The following is a 19,460-nucleotide window of genomic DNA, read 5'->3' on the forward strand; positions in this document are numbered from 1 at the left end:
TTTACCTTTTGCATTTTGTTTTCCTTGCTCTCGCGTGATGGTATCTGTTAGTTTCCGTTCTATCACTTGTGTTTTGCTGGTGTTTTTCTTTGATCTCCCTCTTCCTCCAATTTCCGGCGAAGGCGCAGGTTAGCGAGCATCTAATGTGCGCCGAGAGAAAAAAGGTCCTTCCAACTGATATTACTTATTTGATCTGTGTTTAAATAGTTCATTATCCAACCCATTTTTTAATAGATAATATGGGTGGTTAACTGTTTTCTTTTAACCATTTTGCCACCCCTAGGAGTAGCCCAGGTTAGAGTTTAAAACTTGACGGGTACATTAAAACTTTTGAGTTCAAATCTACATTTATTAAAATTCACCAAAAATTATGAGCTCAGATCAATATATGTGGGTACAAGTAGAGTATATTAAGACGCACGATCAAAGATTGAAGAGCCATATCCGGAAAAAACGACAAAATAATAAACCCCATAAATAAGGAAGGAGGAATGCATCCTTTAATTTACAAAGTATTGGCACATACCAAAATATAGACATTATTTTTAATTCAAACATTGCAACTTATGTCTAACTTTATTCATACATGTTTTTCCTACATGTATAAGACTCATACATCAAAGTATGAACCCGCAAACCAATAGCTGGATATGGCAATGCTCAAAAAGAGGTGACTTCCTTTCTATAAAAGAAGAGACCAGAGGGTCCATCATTTGGCAACAGGGCAAGCTTCACCAAGCTTTCAGCACCTTCTTCTGCAGTTAAGCTCCCGGTATTGCAGTTCACATCTGTTTTGCAAAAGCCAGGACACACAGAATTTATCCGAAAATTCGGATATTTCGTAGCTAAAACCCTTGTGTAAGCAATCAGGGATGCTTTCGAGACTTTGTAAGCTGAGAAGTAAGTTGACCATCCTTTGGCTTCTATTGATTTCTCTTTAAAATCTTTAATAAATTCATTCAACACTTCATCCACCCTTTCTTCTGTCAGGCTTTTAGCGTCACTTAGCATTCCTATAGCCCATTGGTTGCATAATAGCTGTAGAATAGCGGAAAACGGTTAGAAGCATACTCAGGATTTGAAGGTGCACTTTAAGATTAAATTAAAATCTGTATATTGGATGTCCACTACTAAAAAATTATTATTTTCTAAACTTATATACATATATATATGAAATTTTTGCCGAACTTTATGGGTGCCGGTGACCCCTCTCGGTATAGCATAGGTCTGCCTCTGGTTAGAAGTATACTACCAGTATATAGAAGTTAAACTCAACATAATTCAGAGGGTATATATATATATATATATATATATATATATATATATATATATATATATATATATATATATATATATAGGGTTAATTTCACAAATGCTCATAGTTGGCGTTTTTTCACTAAAGTCGTATAACTTTGTTTCTCACACAAAAGTCATATAACTATGACTTTTTTTCATTAAAATCATATAACTTTATTTCTCACATAAAAATCATATAACTATGACTTTTTCACTAAAGTCATATAACTTTGTCTTTTAACACAAAAATCATATGACTATGATTTTTTTTTTGACCAAAATCATATAATTATGTTTTCTCACACAAAATCATAAAACTTTACTAACTCACAAAAATCATAGTGATCGGAAAATATAATTTTTCACTAGTATTTTCTTTTTTTGTAGATTTTTATTTTCTTATTTCAGCCTAAATAATAACCAATTAAAATAGGAATTACTCAACCCGACCTGGCCCACCCGACCCAATGCTCATATATATAAACTAAAATAATACTAAAAGCGAATAGTAAATCTTTCAAAACATGATACTTCTATTGTTTATTTTTCTTTTCGAGATTTTACTCAAATTTATAGCATTTTTATTTCAAGTTCTCTCTAATTATATACCTTTTATTTCATTATTTTTTTGTCAGAATTTCATGTGTTCCGAATTGAATTTTTTATGGGGAAGAATTCACTTTTAGTAAATAGGAATGACCCAACTTTTAATTTTTATATGAGTATCGGGTCGGGTGGGCCAGGTCGGGTCATTTCTATTTTAATCGAATTATTATTTATTAGGTTGAAAATAAGAAAATAAAAATCTACAAAATAAGAAAATACCAGTGAAAAATTATATTTTCCGATCACTACGATTTTTGTGAGTTAGTAAAAGTTTTATGATTTTTGTGTGAGAAAACATAATTATATGATTTGGTAAAAAAAAAATCATAGTTATATGATTTTTGTGTGAAAAGACAAAGTTATATGACTTTAGTGAAAAAAAGTCATAGTTATATGATTTTTGTGTGAGAAACAAAGTTATATGACTTTAGTGAAAAAACGCTAACTATTAGCATTTGTGAAATTAACCCTATTATGATTTATACAATTATGATTTCTTTACCTTTAACTTCCCCAAGAAAGAAGCGACATTAATAATTCTTGGGGAATTAGAGAGCTGAAGGAGGGGAATAAATGCTTCAATCATTCTTTTTGCACCATAGAAGTTTGTCTCTAGGCATTGTTTTGTCAACTCATAATCTGTAACTATACGCTCAATACCTGCAATTGATTTCTTAATACCACCCTCTTCCTGCATAATAATTACTTCAATTTGTTACTATTTCTTTGAATGTATATGTAACATAAAATAACTGAAAATTATCAAAGAGATCACCATTGACTGTTTCTAATTAATTTAGGATAACATATTAGAATTGGACTATATATCTTACCCCATTTTCAGCAGAAATAGTTACGAAGTCTCCTTCTATTAAATCTTTTATTATAACAACATCTCCTTCTACCATTAATCCACCAACTCCTGCGTTGTTAACCTGCAAATTAAATTGAAGCATTCATAATTTCTTACTTCTATGTAAAGCATATAGTACGAAATATGTACCCATGTATCCCATTTTTAGTCCAATAAATCAAACATCTTCCAATAAAAATATATTCACTAAATAATCTCATCATTATTTAATTCTCGTATTATAATTTCATCATTATAATCTCGGGATAACTTGTTCTCTAACAATCGACCCCAAGAGATTAAAACCAAAACTAATTAGCGCTAAAATATTTTGTCCCTCGTGACTATCTTGCTAAGACAACCTATAGCACTGAAGCAATATGTAGGAAAATTAATAAAATATATAATCCTATATCATACAATTTCAATGTTAAGTACGACTCTGTACTTATAAGTTACTCCTTCCGTTCACTTTTACTTGGCACGTTTTGACTTTTTACGTCCCTTAAGAAATAATATATGAAGTGCATAATTTACTATGATATCCATATTAATTGATGCATATTTTAGAAAATGATTTGAAATGAGTAATAAATACTATGGTCATAACAAGAAAAAAAAATTATCTTCTCTTGATATGCATAAAGTGCCACAAATAAAAATGAAAATCTATTTTTAATATACATACCAAATAAAAGTGAACGGATGGAGTATATCTTATTTCACTAATTTGTGAGCGAGTTTAAAAATTATCATCGATATTATAAAGAAATATTTACACTATCATAAAAACAAGTACAAGTAACTCCTATGATAACCATAAGTTACCGATTTTGTAGATCTCAAGGAGCCATCTTACAACTGATGGGCTTCCTCACTTGGAAAAAAACTTTAATTCTAAATAAATTAGATTGCATGTGACTGTTCACCTATTTTTGTAGATCTCAAGGAGCCTACACCTTTTTCACCTCCTCAACTTTTCTTTCTTTGGCTACTGATTACTGAGTAGGACTACAACTTTCTACCAATTCGAGTGGATTTTTGCCTTTTTATTTTGGTTCAAAATAAATATCTTTAATATTATCAAGAAATTAATAATTTTGCAGGGTTAAACTTCATATATCTCCAACATGAAAACATGAAGAATTCAGTACAAATAATTGATGAAAAATATACGAAGCTTTACCATACTGACAATAAAATTACTGTTCCCTCCAGCACACGTTATTGTTTTTATGGGTTATACACACCCCTTAAGAGAGACATTTAATACTAGTAGTAATTATTTAATCACCCTTTATCTTTCCTTAAATGGCTGATTTAATTAGTTAATACTTCATCCATTGAAACAGGATTAATGGATCTGGAAAAAAGTAATAATAGATGACTTCTTGTTTTTTTTAACGATTTTTTGGGGGGAAAATTCTCAGGTTCAGCAGCCACTACCTTTCAGATATGTGCACTAGGTAACCTGCTCACTGTGCAAGATGTAACCGAACTACACAAACCCAGTGCGAGGAGCTCTGACCGAGAAGGCTACTGGGGATCAAGACCCCTCTCACCCACCCAAAGAAGTAAAAAGAAAACATTTAAGTGATGCAGTGATAAATATAATAGTAGTGGATAGTACCAGAATATCGAGCTTTCCAAATTTAGTATTGACGAAGTCCACGAGAGAAGAAATACTAGCTGGATCCATAACATCAAGTTGATGAAACAAAATCTGATCATCTTCAGTTTTAATGCTTGAGTACTCCTCTTTGAGCTTTTCAACAGCTTCAATTCCTCTCTTTTCATCCCTTGCTGTCAACACTACCACTACTCCTTCCTTTGCTAGTTGCCTGCATGTTTCATATCCTATTCCTTTGTTTCCCCCTGTCACCACTGCATACCTGATCATACAACTTAAAACTTACTATTTTTATCTTTAGAGATTTACTTATAATTACCTAATAACCGTACCGATTCCGAAAAAAAAAAATCACCATCAGTGCGTAAAACTTAATAAAAAAAAGGGTGCACTAAGCTCCCATAATGCGTGGAGTTCGGGGAAGGGCCGGACCACAAGGGTCTATCGTATACGGCCTTACTTTGCATTTTTGCAAGAGGTTGTTTCCACGGCTCGAACCCGCGACCAGAGGTCACGTGGCAGCAACTTTATCAATTGCGCCAAGGCTCCCTTCAGTACATACAACTTAATATCAACCAAAAATTAGACATACCAAGGTTTGTAAATACCTTGTGTTCTCGTGGCTGGTGATTTTTTCTGCCATTGTTGAAACTGAATTTCAATGATAAGTAGCCTCTCTAGATTCAAGGACTCTTGCTATATTTAGTTTTTTGGGTCTAAGACGGATTACTTATCAGTGTATTGCGTTTGCTTAAAATAGTCTAAGGTGGTCATTGAAATCTAGGAAGACGGAATTATATAATACGGTAATGGAGAAAATTAACGAGGCTATAATTTATTTTATTTTTTTATTATATTTTAGTCTTATCCCCTATTTTTAGTGCCGGTTGGACAAGAACTGAAGAAAGCACGTTTTTCTCTTTTGGTTGGAAGAAGCAAATTGCTAAACGACTGCTATGCTTTTCTTGACCATTAATTCAACTTGCTTAGCTACAAATTTCAAAATGTTAAAGCTAGCGTTTGGTGATAGATCCCAAATTTATTTTAAAAAATCTGATTTGGGTGAAGTTTGGTTTGAAGATGAAAATGTGTTTGGACATACGTTTTCAAAATATATTTTCCAACTTTATTTTGGAAAAACATGTATATAATTCTCAAGTTTTGGATTTTGGCCCAAAATCAGCTCAATAGCTGATTTGAGATTTGAAATTTGAGATTTGGGATTTGCCAAAATATGAGCAAAATTTATGGCCAAACATGAGTTTTGAAAATAAATCCCAAATTTATTTTGGGAAAACTCATGGCCAAACGAGGGTCTGCGTTTCCACTTGTTTCGTTTTTAGTGTTTTATAAATACTAGTAAAGATTTTTTTTCTCTGGTATATAATTCAACTAGTACGACAATTTAGGATGTCACTGAATTATAATGCATCCATCCTCTACATTTGGTCAGCAAGAGAAATAAAAGGCGTCCAGTACACTAAGTTTTTACTATGCGCGGGATCCGGCCACAAAGATTTATTATACGGAGTCTTACCCGGTATTTTTACGAGAGACTGTTTCAACGGCTCGAACCCTTATAACCTCCTGATCACTTGGCAACAACTTTCCAGTTACCCCAAGGCTCCCCTTCATGCGCAATACCGTGTTATTATCTTTCTCTTGACATTAAAAATGCATTTGGGGTTTTCCACCTTTGGAAATTTTTTACTTCTTGTTCACATTTTCATCAATGAAAAGACAAGAAATGATTACAAAATCAAAAGACTCCCAAGGAAATTGATTGTGATTTGTTTAACAGCTTAGTATACAAAATTTGAAATATAATTTGCTTTCTTTTTGGGTTCTTCAGAAAACTTAACTCATCAAACAACTGAAAGATAATGTTCAAATATTGATTTGCTCTTCTGTTCTTTGAATAAAATCAGTAGCTTTCTAGTGCAGTCCAAGATTTGGAGAAGACAACAGAGGAAACTACAAGAGATATAAGCTAATGGCAAACTCACAGACTTTAAGGGCAAATCATTCTTTGAGTCTTCTAAAAAAGGCATTCCACTGCACTAAGCTCCAGCTATGCACGGAGTCCGGGGAAGGGCCGGACCACAAGGGACTATTTTCGCAGCCATTCTTTGAGTCTTCTATTCACCCTATATTTTAGATGCTATATATAGCTGCCTATATATATGAAATGGCATTTCATACAACATACATTACTTAAATTAATGCATTTCACTGAATATTATTACATGCTAGTCTAAAGTGTATATCATTAGCTACACGGATACAATGAACAACATACACATACTTTCATTCGAAAGATGAAACTGCTTTCCGATCAAAGAACAAACCAGAAGGGCCATCAGCCGGTTGCATAGCTAGCCTTACAGGACTCTCTGCACCTTCTTCAATTGACAATAGCCCACGATTGTAATTCATATCTGTTTTCACAAAACCAGGGCAAACGCAATTGATCTGGATAGACGGATGCTTCTTTGCCATGATACTCGTGTAAGCGTTCACGGCTGCTTTAGAGAGTATATAGGCTGACATGAAAGAAGGCCAACCCTTAGCTTGGAGGGAATCTTCTTTATAGTCCTTTAGATATTGAGCTATCACCTCTTCTATCTTCTCTTCTGTGAGGTTATCACTGTCACTTAATACTCCTTTAGCCCATTCATGTTTCAAGTTCTGGAAATGCAATTAGAGAATTTCAGTCAGCTACTCATAGGGATTATCCAATTACCAACATCGATTTACTGACAATTAGGAAAGCATGACAAACTTGTCACCACATGAAAAAGAAGATTGAAACTAACAAGCTGCTTGGAAACAGCCTCTTGCAGAAATGCAAGGTAAGGCTACGTACAATAGAACCCTGTGGTTCGGCCCTTCCCCGGACCCCTGTGATTACTGCCCTTTTAAACTATCAAGCTGCTGATAAATATCCTAGCTTAATTAATTACATTACATTAAGTTTCCTTTGTTTCTTAACATATTATGCAGACAAAGATCCCCTTTATCATTTAAAGACAAAAGGAAAATTGACTTGACGAAGGTCAGATCATGATTTATATACAATAAAATCAGCCTGACACTACTACTATTAGGATTTCCTCAGGGTCTATTTTCTTCATTTTTGTTGCTAGTAGAGTAAAAGAGTAAGTCTTTAAGTTAAAGGCAGAAGAACATTGTGTAGAAAATCAATAAATTGATGAGAACAAAGGTGTATTTAATGGCAAGATTTCAGTAATCTATGATTTTTCCAATCTAAAAAGAATAGATGGCATATACATTAGATTCTCTCAAAAAGACAATAAAAGGCAGAACTGTGTAGTTCTAAACGTTTTAATCATACTTTTACTTCAGAATTTATCATTCCTACGGGCCAAGCATGTATAAGCCTAAAACCTTAAAAGTTAAATCACGCTAAATGGAATAAATGCAGCTATGTAGATGTATTAAAGTTTCAAAAATATGTGAAAGATAAGAGTAGAGCTGTAGAGGTACTTCAATAGATTAGACCTTCCATTCCAAGAGGAGAAGAGTTGCCAGGTTAATACCTTTAGCCTTCCCATAGAGGAAGAAACATTCACAATCCTCGGCGAGTTAGATAATTGGAGCAGTGGAATAAATGCCTCAGTCATTCTCTTCACACCGTAGTAGTTTGTTTCAAGACATTCCTCAGCTAACTCATATGTCTGAGTCAATATGTTATTCCAGTTGATTTGAGATCCTCCTGCCTATAGCAGAGAGAATGACAAATTAAAGAGTGCAAAAGATGGAAGTCTAAAGCCAAGGGTTTCATGATTACATGTCAAAAGGTGAATTTTCCAGAAAGAGAGAGTTATGGCTACTGATTGTGCCGCTTGATAGTCGAATCTAAAGATTTCGAGATAAAGCAGGACTTGTTCTGGTTTCTTGACTACAGCAGAAACCTCAAGCCATTTTCATGCTTAACTCTATATAGAAATCAAGTTGCACATATAATTTCTAATCAAACATCTAGCGTAAAAGAAAGTTCTATTGTACGCAGTCTTATCATGCATTTCTGAAAGAGTCTATTTCCACGGCTCGAACTCGTGACCTCCTCTTCACATGGCAACAATTTTAATAGTTATGCACCAACAACAATTATAAATTTATAAATACATGTAAGTTATACTATAAGGTAATTACCGGTAAATCTTTATGAAGCATCAATCCAAAACTTACACAATCAGGCCACAGTTATAAAGTAATTAACAGCTAATCTCTACGATGAACATTAATTGATGACCTAGTAAAGACGGTAACAAACCTATACTACACTGATTGTCAGTGTGCCAGTATGTATAACCTGATACTTGTCATGTGAGTATTAATCAACTGTCTTGTATTAAGACACAATTAATCGATAGTTTAAGCCTAGTTAAAAGGACTTACCCCACTGGACTCTTGTGTAGCTCTTAGGGCATCAGCATCTGCAGTGACTCCACCAATTCCTGCATTGTTCACCTGAAAATACCCACAGCTCTATCACTTACCAAATTATTTTGATCATAAACAACAACAACAACAACAACAACCCAGTAGAATCCCACAAGCGGGGTCTGGGGAGGGTAGTGTGTAGGCAGACCTTACCCCTACTCCGGAGGACGATGGAAAAAGACAATGGAGCAGTAACATCAAAGGAAGTGAGAAAGATAACACCAACAACGTGATAACCAGAAAATAGAAAGAAAAGCAATAACAAGAAGCGCTAACCATGACACAGTACTACAGACACAATGGAAGTAATAAGAATACAACAAGAGCCACTAGCATCCTAAGACAAAACACTATCAAACTGCCCTCCTACAATCTAACCTGCAACCCTAATAAAGTAATATGGGCACAAGAAATTAAAATCAAGAACATAGCTATGATTCTACCAAGATATCAAGTCTGCCAAATTGGGTCTTAACGAATTCTGCTAAAGAAGCAATAGTGGAAGGATTCATAACATCAAGCTGCTGAAACACCACATTTTCAGCCAAGCCAATTAACCCTTTCAGCTTCTCTACAGCTTCAAGCCCTCTCTTCTCATTTCTAGCAGTCAAAACCACAACTACTCCCTGAGATGCAAGCTGCTTGCATATTTCGAATCCAATCCCTTTGTTTGCCCCTGTAACTACTGCATACCTGCATCAAAAATTAATTATAGATACAGAGTAAAACAAATAAAATAATTGTAATTGCAAATGCTAAAAGAAGAAATTCAGTACTTTGTGGCTCCGCCTCTGATTTCTTCTGCCATTAAGAATATCGTTAATTGTGGTTTGAAGAAAGCCAGACCAATTAAAATCATACGCACCCCACCCCCACCCCCACCCCCACCCCCACCCCAAACTTGTACGGATTTCCCTTTGACGCCTTATCTAAGAGTCCGTTTGGACATAATAATTTTTTATCTTTTTTCCAAAACAAAAAGTACTTTTTTTCCGAAATCTTGTTCATAAATTTTTCTATTTTTACTTAAACATACATTTTGAAAATTTTTAAAAATTTGAAAAACTCCTGAAAGCTATATTTCAATTAAATCACTCACAAAACTTCAAAAACAACCCAAAATTATATACATGTCCAAACACAATTCTAATTTTCAAATGCTATTTTCACTTGAAAAATTGTTTCCCCCTATTTTGGAAATTTACAATTCTTATTTCCAAACACTCACTAAGATTTGTTCTGAACACTTGAACTACTCAAAATTTGAACCAATTAGACACTCTTTTGATAACCAGCAAAAAACTGAAAAGAGTGTAATACACTCGCCAATGATGTGGTAAATTGAGGAATTAGCCGATAAAATTTGGTATTTGGGTCCAAAATAAGTAAATAACAAAATGGATTATGAGGAAAAAACAAAAATTATTTTTAAAAGAAAAAGGCGTAATGGTTCCTTGGCCACTTAAACTTGTATCGGTTTGTAAAGCCGATACATGAACTTATATTTTTTCCATTTGAACACTTCAACTTGACGGAATGAATACTAATAAACACATTTGATCATTGACCAAGCCTATGTGAAAGTGGTTGGCTAAATTGTGCGCAAATCACGCTGCCAAGGCGCGTGAATAGTTTTATTTTTGTTAAAAAATATTAGAAATAGAATAAAACATAAATAAGAAAGGAAAAAAAAAAACGAAAAAAAAAGACCTTTCTCTCTCCCCTTCTCTCTTTCCCTCCTACCCACCTCTCTTATCTTCCCAAGCAACTCCCTTATTCTGTAAAAATTTTTTATTTTCTATCCTACTTTCCCTCCCCTTCCCCATTTTTTTCCCTTTCTCTTCCCCATTCACTAAATGACTCATGCATAAGGATGGCAAGCACAAATCTAAAAATAGTCTAAATTATTATGTGTTGATTTACTGGAAAAAGAAATGCAAGATCGGATATTCGATTCATCAGCATCATCAACATACGGTTCTTCTTGGTCGTCAGTGAGCTCTTCCAGATCGGACTGGAGCTATTTTGGGAAAATCTAGGGTTTTCAGGTGGGACTTAACGAAGAAGCCGTCAATATGAGGAGGGCGGGGTTTGGAATCAAAGGCGAGTAGTTCTAGGGAGGGACTATCCCTGTCCCATTCCCTTTTGTGAAACTCGTCGTCGGTTAAACACAAGAGAGAACTCAATGGAGGAGGGCCCCGCCGCCCACTACAACATTATATATCTATAGCTACGAATTCTCAGCTACAAATATGAAAGTCATGGCTAATACCTAACAATAGCCACAAAAATTAAAATTTCATAGCTATTTACAATTTCGTAAAATTTATTAGCTACAAAATTAATTTGGCAATGTTAATTCTTCATTTTTGCTATAGTTACTAACTATCGTGGCAATAATTATCCAATAGCTACAAATTTATTGCTACAACAAAACTTCGTAGTTAATCGTATAATTTTTTTACGCGTTTGAAGTTACTATAGCAATAACAATCTTATAGCCACAAAGAATTCCTTGAAATAAAATGTTATAGCTAAATAGATCTTTTTGCTTCAAGCTATAAAAATCTGTGGCAATAAGTGGCTTAATAGCTCCAAACTTATTCATACAATTTATATTTGTAGCTAATAGAAAGTTTTTTTCCACGTATTTGAAGCTATTGTAGCAATACTAACTTTTTAGCCACAAAAATTACTTGAAATAAAATGTTGTAACTAAGCCTCAATTATAAAAGGTTGTAGTAATAGCTGGCTCAATAGCTAAAAAATTATTTTCATAATAAAATTCATAGCTAAATATAAGCTCTCATCACATTTTGAAGTTATTATAGTAATATTTAGCCATAATAAATAATTTAAAAGAAATGTTGAATTGAAAAGAATTTTTTATTCAAGTTATAAGAAATCGTGGTAATAGTTGGATTAATAGTTACAAGTATTTATTATAATAACTTGATATAGCCACAAATTGAGAGAGACAATAAACTTCCGCAACTAAATTATAACTTTTTGTCATGCACATGAAATTACCATATGAATTGTATTATTTTGAACCACAATAAATTAGTTGTAACAAAAACTCATAGTTAAAGAAATATTTTTTCTTTGATTACAAAAACCATTACAAGAGTTTGTCCAAAAAAGAGGAATTTTAGGAAAAATGAATTTTAAATATGAAAGTTAGATTACTCTTCAAATATAGAAAAATTAGTAGTTGTATATAAGTTAAGTAAATTAATTCTCAAATAACAAATATTAAGGTACAACGCATAATCTTCAATAATAGATCATTTGCATAGTTACTAATGGCCACAAAGCTTATCAATTGACTTCTTGATCTTATTAAGCTTATACTTTTTTTATGTTGTTCCCTTTTTAACTATTTTATATGTAAAATTCAAGTTTTTATTGTCGTAGAGACATTTATGTATATTTCATACTTTATTATTTTTAAATAAGTTTTTGGAATAATTTTGTATACCTAATCACTTATTTTAAAATAAGTACTCATATAGTAAAGACTTTGATAGTTTGTAGAGATATTTATATATGTGTGGTCCTTAATTATTTAAAATTAAAAATAAATATTTAGAGTAATTTTATATACTTTCAATTATTTTCAAGATAATTACTTGTATATTAAGAACTTTGTGATAATTTTGGTGTATTTAGTTTTGGCAAATGACCAAAGGTCCCAAATTCACACAAAGACCATAGTAACACTATAAAAGGGGAAAAAAATATAATTGTAGTGACAGATGAAATTCTGTAACTACGGAATAATGATAGACATAAGGTCATTAAAATAGAAATAAAAAATATTTAAAATAGTTATGAAATTTTGACGAAAATAAAATCGATCACTATTTTCCGCGCTGGCATTTAACAAAATATCGTTGCTAACAATATAGAAACTAATCATATTAGTTTTTTAAAAATATATTTTTCTAATTATGTAATTTAAAAAAATAAGTTTTCTAATATCTAGTTACTCTAAGAATTAAGAATTTAATATGGCTGATATTGAAGTCCATAACAAAAATATTTATATCATAAGTCCTATTAAATAAGTATTACCTATAACTATAAGTTCCCATTATAATTAAAATAATTTAATTATGTCTAGATAAAGTGTAAATAATTAATTATATAGAATTTAAATAACTATAAACTCATTGTATAACTAGTTATGTATATTTAATCTAGACAATAAAAATATTTATTATTGTGATCCTCTATCATAAAAAAAACAAATTACCATCTTTCAGCTATGTCAAAGTCATTATCACGTTCTGTGATTAGTAATTAGGTATTTTATTGAATTAAACTTTTGTATATAATATATCACATTTAATCAACTATGATCTTGTATCTAATTATAATGATTTCTAATTATATTCTATTTAAATAATAAATAAAAAAGTTATTCATGAAAATATGTAATTTGATCTACTATGTCTAATGTAAATTAAATATTCATAATTAAATTTTTTATATATTTATAATATTTGTACATAAAAAGTTAAAAAATTAAAAAATAGGGATATAAAAGAACAACGAGATCCCCAAAACCTAGCCCTCACCTTTCTCCAGCCGCCACGCCCTCTCCCATTCTCCCAACTCCTTCGTCAGCCACTAGAGAAGCTAGGGTATGTTTCTATCTTTTTCAAATCTCACTTTTATGTCATTAATCTCTCTCTCTCTCTCTCTCTCTCTCTCTCTCTCTCTCACACACACACACACACACACACACACATATATATATATATATATATATATATATATATATATATATATATATATATATATATATATATATATTTCGTTAGTTACTTTATTTCTTACTTTTTATTATTTTCAATGTGTATATCAGATTTTATTTTGGTAAAAAAAACCTTTATAATTCTTCTTAGTTAATTGCGAAAAGACAAAATTGTGAGGAGAAAAGTTGTAATCTTTATGTTCATTAATAGATTGGTATATCAGTAATACTTTATCTCGTTACAGTTGAAGCTTCTGAAATATGATTCAGGGAATACTTTAATTATTTTTTATGAAATTAATTTTGATCGTTTTTCTAGGTGGTTTCAGGTGATTACGAATTCTTTTAATCGATATTACTCTTTTATCGACGTGAATGAATTCTATTGGTATTTCCTACGCTTGTTGTTGCTCATGTTAATATATATGTGGGTTCCTTTCCTATAGTTCTTCCATGAAATGATATTGTAGGACTACATGCTTGTTCTTTGATTGAGCAAAGGATTTGTTAAAAGAAACTTCTAGGGCAAAAGATTGAGTTGTATTATGAAATATTTGAAATTTTACTGTCCGTTTTAAGACTATTGGGAGTTTTATTATCTCATAAAATTATTCATATAAGCATGTTAAGGAGATATTAGTAAAGCAGTACAAAATAAACCATTAGAGAGATATATGATTTTTTTGTGAGAAGGAAATCTATAATGCTTTTCTATAAAATATATGATCATTCTGAACCTATTAATAAAGTGTATATTTGATCAGTTATACTTTCGTTCCTAATGTTGATTTACTTTATTAAAACTAACAGGCAAATTGTGAAATCATCAAGCTAATATTGTATTGATCAGACTAAGGTGCAGTTGGAGCAATAGCAGGAGAGAAAGGAGAAGATTGTGTGGCTTCTGGTCTCAAGCAAAATATTGCTAACACGATGCGATACATAGAGAATTATGTATTGTAAATGTTTTGAAATTTTAAATATACAATTATGTATAACTTGGAACCTATTTTGAAATTTAAAAGATTTGGATTCTTAGCTTCCAAATTCTTGTGCCTAACAATGCTTGTGGCAAATTCTTCAATTTGTAGCAATAGAATCATTGATGCGTAGCTAATTATATATAATTGCCACGTAACAAGAATATGGCTATTTATTTTTACTTTTCGTAGCAAATAAAAAAAAATCTTTAGCTATAAATTTATATATATATTTTATAGCAAAAGAACGTATTCACAGCTATAAATTTTTTTAACTCGTAGCTAAATATAAGTACTATTGCCACGAGACTCAACTATAAAAATAGCCACAAAAATTGAATTGTCGTAGCAAATAAATTAAACTTTTTGCCACAGTAGAATATCTTGTGGTTACAATATAAAAATTGCTACATCGTTTATTTGTCGTGGCAAAAGGAAAAAATTATTTACTATAAGTATATATTTCGTGGCAAAAAAGTTTACCGATATAGCTACAGAAAAAAAAAAATTATAGCAATATGTATTAGTCTTAGCCACAAATCATCTAAAGTTTGTAGCTAACTTTTAGTTACGCTACTTCTTGCTACGAATGCTACAAAACTTTTTTTTATAGCTAAAGTGTTTAGCCACGGAAATTTTCATATTTAGCTACGATGTATTTCTTAGCTATAGATGCATAATGTTGTAGTGGCCGTCGAAGTCAGAGAGACGACGACCTTGTCCACCCGTACTCTGAAGCTATCATCCATTCCTACCTTGTGAATAGTGTGTATGTAACACAGGCTATATACACAGGCTGTCAAAGCAGAAAAGAGCAGTAGGCTATATTGTTGTTTGGACGAAGCTTTTATATAGGAGGAAGAAGATGATGGTGGTTGAAAATGGCTGAGGTTTGGAGTTGTTGGTGGACTATTGGCTGTGTATAGTGGAGAAAAAAGAGAAAGAAAAAGAAATTAAAAATGTTAAAGATTAATATTTTTTCTAATAATATAGGACCCACAAATCCATATGTCATACAATAAAGACCAAACATGTGACATGGCATTCATGTCAGAGCGATTGGCGATCACGTGCAACAGAAAGTATTTATTAGTATTCATTCCGTCAAGTTGAAGTGTTCAAATAAAAAAAATATACGTTCATGTATCGGCTTTACAAACCGATACAAGATTAAGTGGCCAGGAAGCCATTACGCCAAAGAAAAATAATAACCCCACCCACACAGCCAGACTTCCCTTCCTTATTCTTGTGCTAATCTCTGACCCTTCACTCTGAATCTTTACTCCAAAATGGAGTAACTCCAAAATAAAGTAAACTAATCAAAAAAATTATTTTTTTTTATATTCTTCTCTCTCTTCTACATTATATTATTATCTTTTATTTAAATTTTATTTTCTTATTTTCATTAAACAAATCCTATTTTTTTTCTTTCTTACATATTCATCTCATATAATTCATATTTCTTTCTTATATAATCATTTAAAATAAAACTATTTTATACCATAAATTCTTAAATAATACAGTCATCTGCCTCATTCACTCAATTCTTTAACGATTTTGGTCTATCTGGAAACGACTTACCTCCCTACTAAATTATTATGTTATTAATGTAGTTTCAATTTTTATGTATATTTAATTTAATGTATTCAATTATAATGTATTTTCAATTTTAATGTATTTTTATTTAAATGTATTTTTAATTTTTACTTATCAATTTTAGCAACATCTTGTATTTTATATTTTCACGTTTCATTTTTGTGATGGTTATATATTTTTTATACAATTATGACTTATAATTTTACATAAAAATAACATATGCACAAAAATTAATTTATCAAAATCATATGCCAAAATTAAGATGTAAAATTAATATTATAAAGATATTACATAAACATGATTAGGTATATATAATATGATAAATTAAAAAGGTTAAATAATAATAAAATAATAGAGAATAGTGATGTATTGGATGAATAGTGTCAATCTAAATTTGAAGTGACACTGTTCATCATCCAAAATGTAGGCAAATTTATAGTTGGGTTGGAGCAAAATTACTCCATTTTTTACTCCAGAATGGAGTTTAGAGGTAAAAGTGGAGGTGGGTTGGAGATGGCCAAGCCCATAAGTTAGCATTTCTAACAATAATGTTCTTTTTTTTTTCTTTATATATATATATTTTGGTTTATAGATTTAATTCATTTGTATTTTTAGTCTGATGTATTTAGTTTTTTATTTAATATTTTCTAGAAAAAAAAGAGTAAGGGGGGTAGAAAAGAGAATGGTAGCAGTGATGGGTCTCCATTTTTTCCGGCGAGCAAGATGGTAGTGGTTGTCAGAATTAACAACAGAAAAAAGGGGATAGTGGTGGTGGTTTTCAGATCTGAAAAAGATAAAGAAAGTGGTGATTGGAGTGGTGGTAGCGTCGGCATGTAATGATGGCAGAAGGTGGTGGAGCTGGTTCGAAAAAGGAGGAAGAAGCGGCATAGTGAAAAAAAACGATGGTAATGGTGGAGGAGGTGAGGTGGCTGAAGAAAGAAGAGAAAGGTGTATTATGGTTGTAACACCCCTGACTTTAGACAGAGTCCCACATCGGCAAAACATAAGAGGGATGCTGGGTATATAAGTTAACAGCCCATATCTTTAACAGCCAGCCCGCTAGTGATATTGTCCGCTCTGGGCCTAGGCCCTCACGGGTTTAAAATGCGTCACTAGGGTCTAAGGCTTGTTAACTTATATACCCAGCATCCCTCTTATGTTTTGCCGATGTGGGACTCTGCCTAAAGTCAGGGGTGTTACATACACCCCCTCTTATGGACTCAGCGTCCTCGCTGAGGTTTGCCCCACCGCATGGGATTTGCCTAGACTCAGTACTGAGGTTTGCCCCGCCTAACCGGGATTTGCCTAAACTCAGTTGAACTCTGACCCACCATCGGCATGGCTGACACAAGAGTGGCTCTGATACCATCTTTAACAGCCCAGCCCGCTAGTGATATTGTCCGCTCTGGGCCTAGGCCCTCACGGGTTTAAAACGCGTCACTGGGGTCTAAGGCTTGTTAACTTATATACCCAGCATCCCTCTTATGTTTTGCCGATGTGGGACTCTGCCTAAAGTCAGGGGTGTTACAATGGTAGTGGCGGCGACGATGACGATGCCAATGGTGGTTGATGCTGGAAAAGTTATGGCAAAGAAGAATGAAGAAGAAAGAAACTTAAAGAAATAAAGAGAAAAAAAACTAAAAATAGTACACCTCCATCGACTTTTACTTGTCCACTGTATTAAAAATAAATTTCCACTTTTACTTGTTCATTTTAATCAAGACAATAATTTCTTTTTTTATTTTACTTTTATTATTAATTACTCATTTCCAAAATTATTCTCCAAGATTTTTTTGAAATGCTATCATTATTAGGGATTATAAAGAAAAATATATACTACAATTATTATTTCTTAAGGGACGTGAAAAGTCCAAAATGGACAAGTAAAAGTGAACCGAGGGAGTACATCTCATGCTCTTAAGGTAGATGTATCACACACACTATGTCATATCAGCAAAAAGTGTTCAATAGTATAAATTTTGAGTAGTGTAAGTAGCCAATTAGAACAAATCTTAAATGAAAAAGGGTCAAATATATTCATCAACTATCGAATACTATTTAAACCTATCCTTCGTTATATTATTTGGTCATTTCAAACCCTAACATTATACAATGAAACAAATTTGACCTTATTTTTAAGGGAGGGCCACGTGTCATCAGCTCCTTATTAAAAGGTCCATGTGCAATTAATCTACTCAGTTCAAACTCACCTACCCGACCAGCCTTTCATCCTTTCTTGTTCAAACAATAGGTTCTTTCATCTCCTTCATTTTACTTTTGACTAGTATTACATTAACCGGTGAAGATGGTGGACAAAAAAAATTGATATACAACAGTTATAACAAATGAAGCCTCTAGAATCCATTAGTCATTTAAGTCATCCCCTTCTTTGCAAAATTAAATAGCAAATATTTATAAAGTTGAACGGAGAGCTGAGTTAGGACAAAATTGAGTCTAAAGGGCAAACCCATTTGGGAAGAAAAAGGCGTAGAACTTTGTTCATTCTTCAGTATCACCATTAGAGTCTTTACTAAGATGGGTCTTAAAGAAATTACTGAAGCTGAAGTTTTTGGACTTCCCAAGTTCTTAGAATGCAGCCATGGTGTTAGTGGTGGCGGTGGAAAAAAAATTTGCCCACTATGATGTATGTTATTGCTAATACTAACGGGAAATTCAAGATTCTAAACCCAAACATTAAAAATTCTTGGTGATTAGTCAATGATTACGTTTAAATATCTCTCCGAAAGGTGGAGGTGGATATTAAGGCGGCATCACATTCCAAACTCAAAATCCTTCACAAATCCAATTACTCTCTCAACCAAATCCCTTAACTCCTAATTCCTATGGCTCGTACAAAACAAATTGCCCGAAAATCCACCAGAGTGAAATCTCAGAAAAAGCAATTAGCCAGAAAAGCAGTCAGAAAGTCAGCTCCGGCAACCGGATGAGTGAAGAAGCCTCACAGATTTAGGCCAGAGACAGTGGCACTCCGTGAAATTTGCAAGTACCAGAATTGACTGAACTTTCCAACGTTTGGTTCGAGAGAGAGCTCAAGAATAATCTCCGCTTTTAGAGTTTGAGGAAGCTTCTGATGACTTTTGTGTTAACAAAGATAAAATTAATCAAAGGATTTCGGGCCGGGTTTACGGGTAAAAACTTTTAAAGCACCGAATATTTTAATTGGGCATGTGTTTTTTAGTAAGGAGCTGCGTGGCCCTCCCTTAAAAATAAGGGCAAATTCCTTTCATAGAACAACGATAGGATTTGAAA

At 32.5% G+C, this 19,460-nt stretch overlaps 2 protein-coding genes and 1 long non-coding RNA gene across 3 annotated transcripts; 1 reads left to right on the forward strand and 2 right to left on the reverse strand.

Annotated features, from left to right (window-relative positions):
* Positions 1 to 443: 443 nt before the first annotated feature.
* LOC109215453 ((+)-neomenthol dehydrogenase-like) lies at positions 444 to 5,171 on the reverse strand. Its single transcript, XM_019379523.1, has 5 exons — positions 4,994 to 5,171; positions 4,386 to 4,647; positions 2,736 to 2,837; positions 2,405 to 2,593; positions 444 to 1,038 (listed from the first exon to the last, which is right to left on the reverse strand). Exons 1-5 carry the CDS (start codon positions 5,026 to 5,028, stop codon positions 661 to 663), a joined length of 966 nt encoding a protein of 321 aa, XP_019235068.1. The 5' UTR covers positions 5,029 to 5,171; the 3' UTR covers positions 444 to 660.
* Positions 5,172 to 6,551: 1,380 nt separating this feature from the next.
* LOC109215451 ((+)-neomenthol dehydrogenase-like) lies at positions 6,552 to 9,721 on the reverse strand. Its single transcript, XM_019379522.1, has 5 exons — positions 9,629 to 9,721; positions 9,296 to 9,545; positions 8,808 to 8,879; positions 7,946 to 8,125; positions 6,552 to 7,073 (listed from the first exon to the last, which is right to left on the reverse strand). The coding sequence occupies exons 1-5, from the start codon at positions 9,709 to 9,711 to the stop codon at positions 6,693 to 6,695; spliced, it is 966 nt and encodes a 321-aa protein (XP_019235067.1). The 5' UTR covers positions 9,712 to 9,721; the 3' UTR covers positions 6,552 to 6,692.
* A 3,705-nt stretch (positions 9,722 to 13,426) lies between these two features.
* Positions 13,427 to 14,661, forward strand: LOC109215452. The gene is made up of 2 exons (XR_002066350.1): positions 13,427 to 13,501; positions 14,425 to 14,661. It is a non-coding gene; the product is annotated as an uncharacterized LOC109215452 (long non-coding RNA).
* The last annotated feature ends 4,799 nt before the right edge of the window (positions 14,662 to 19,460 follow it).

The sequence above is a fragment of the Nicotiana attenuata genome, unplaced genomic scaffold (genome assembly GCF_001879085.1).
Source record: "Nicotiana attenuata strain UT unplaced genomic scaffold, NIATTr2, whole genome shotgun sequence".
Classification (NCBI taxonomy): Eukaryota; Viridiplantae; Streptophyta; class Magnoliopsida; order Solanales; family Solanaceae; genus Nicotiana; species Nicotiana attenuata.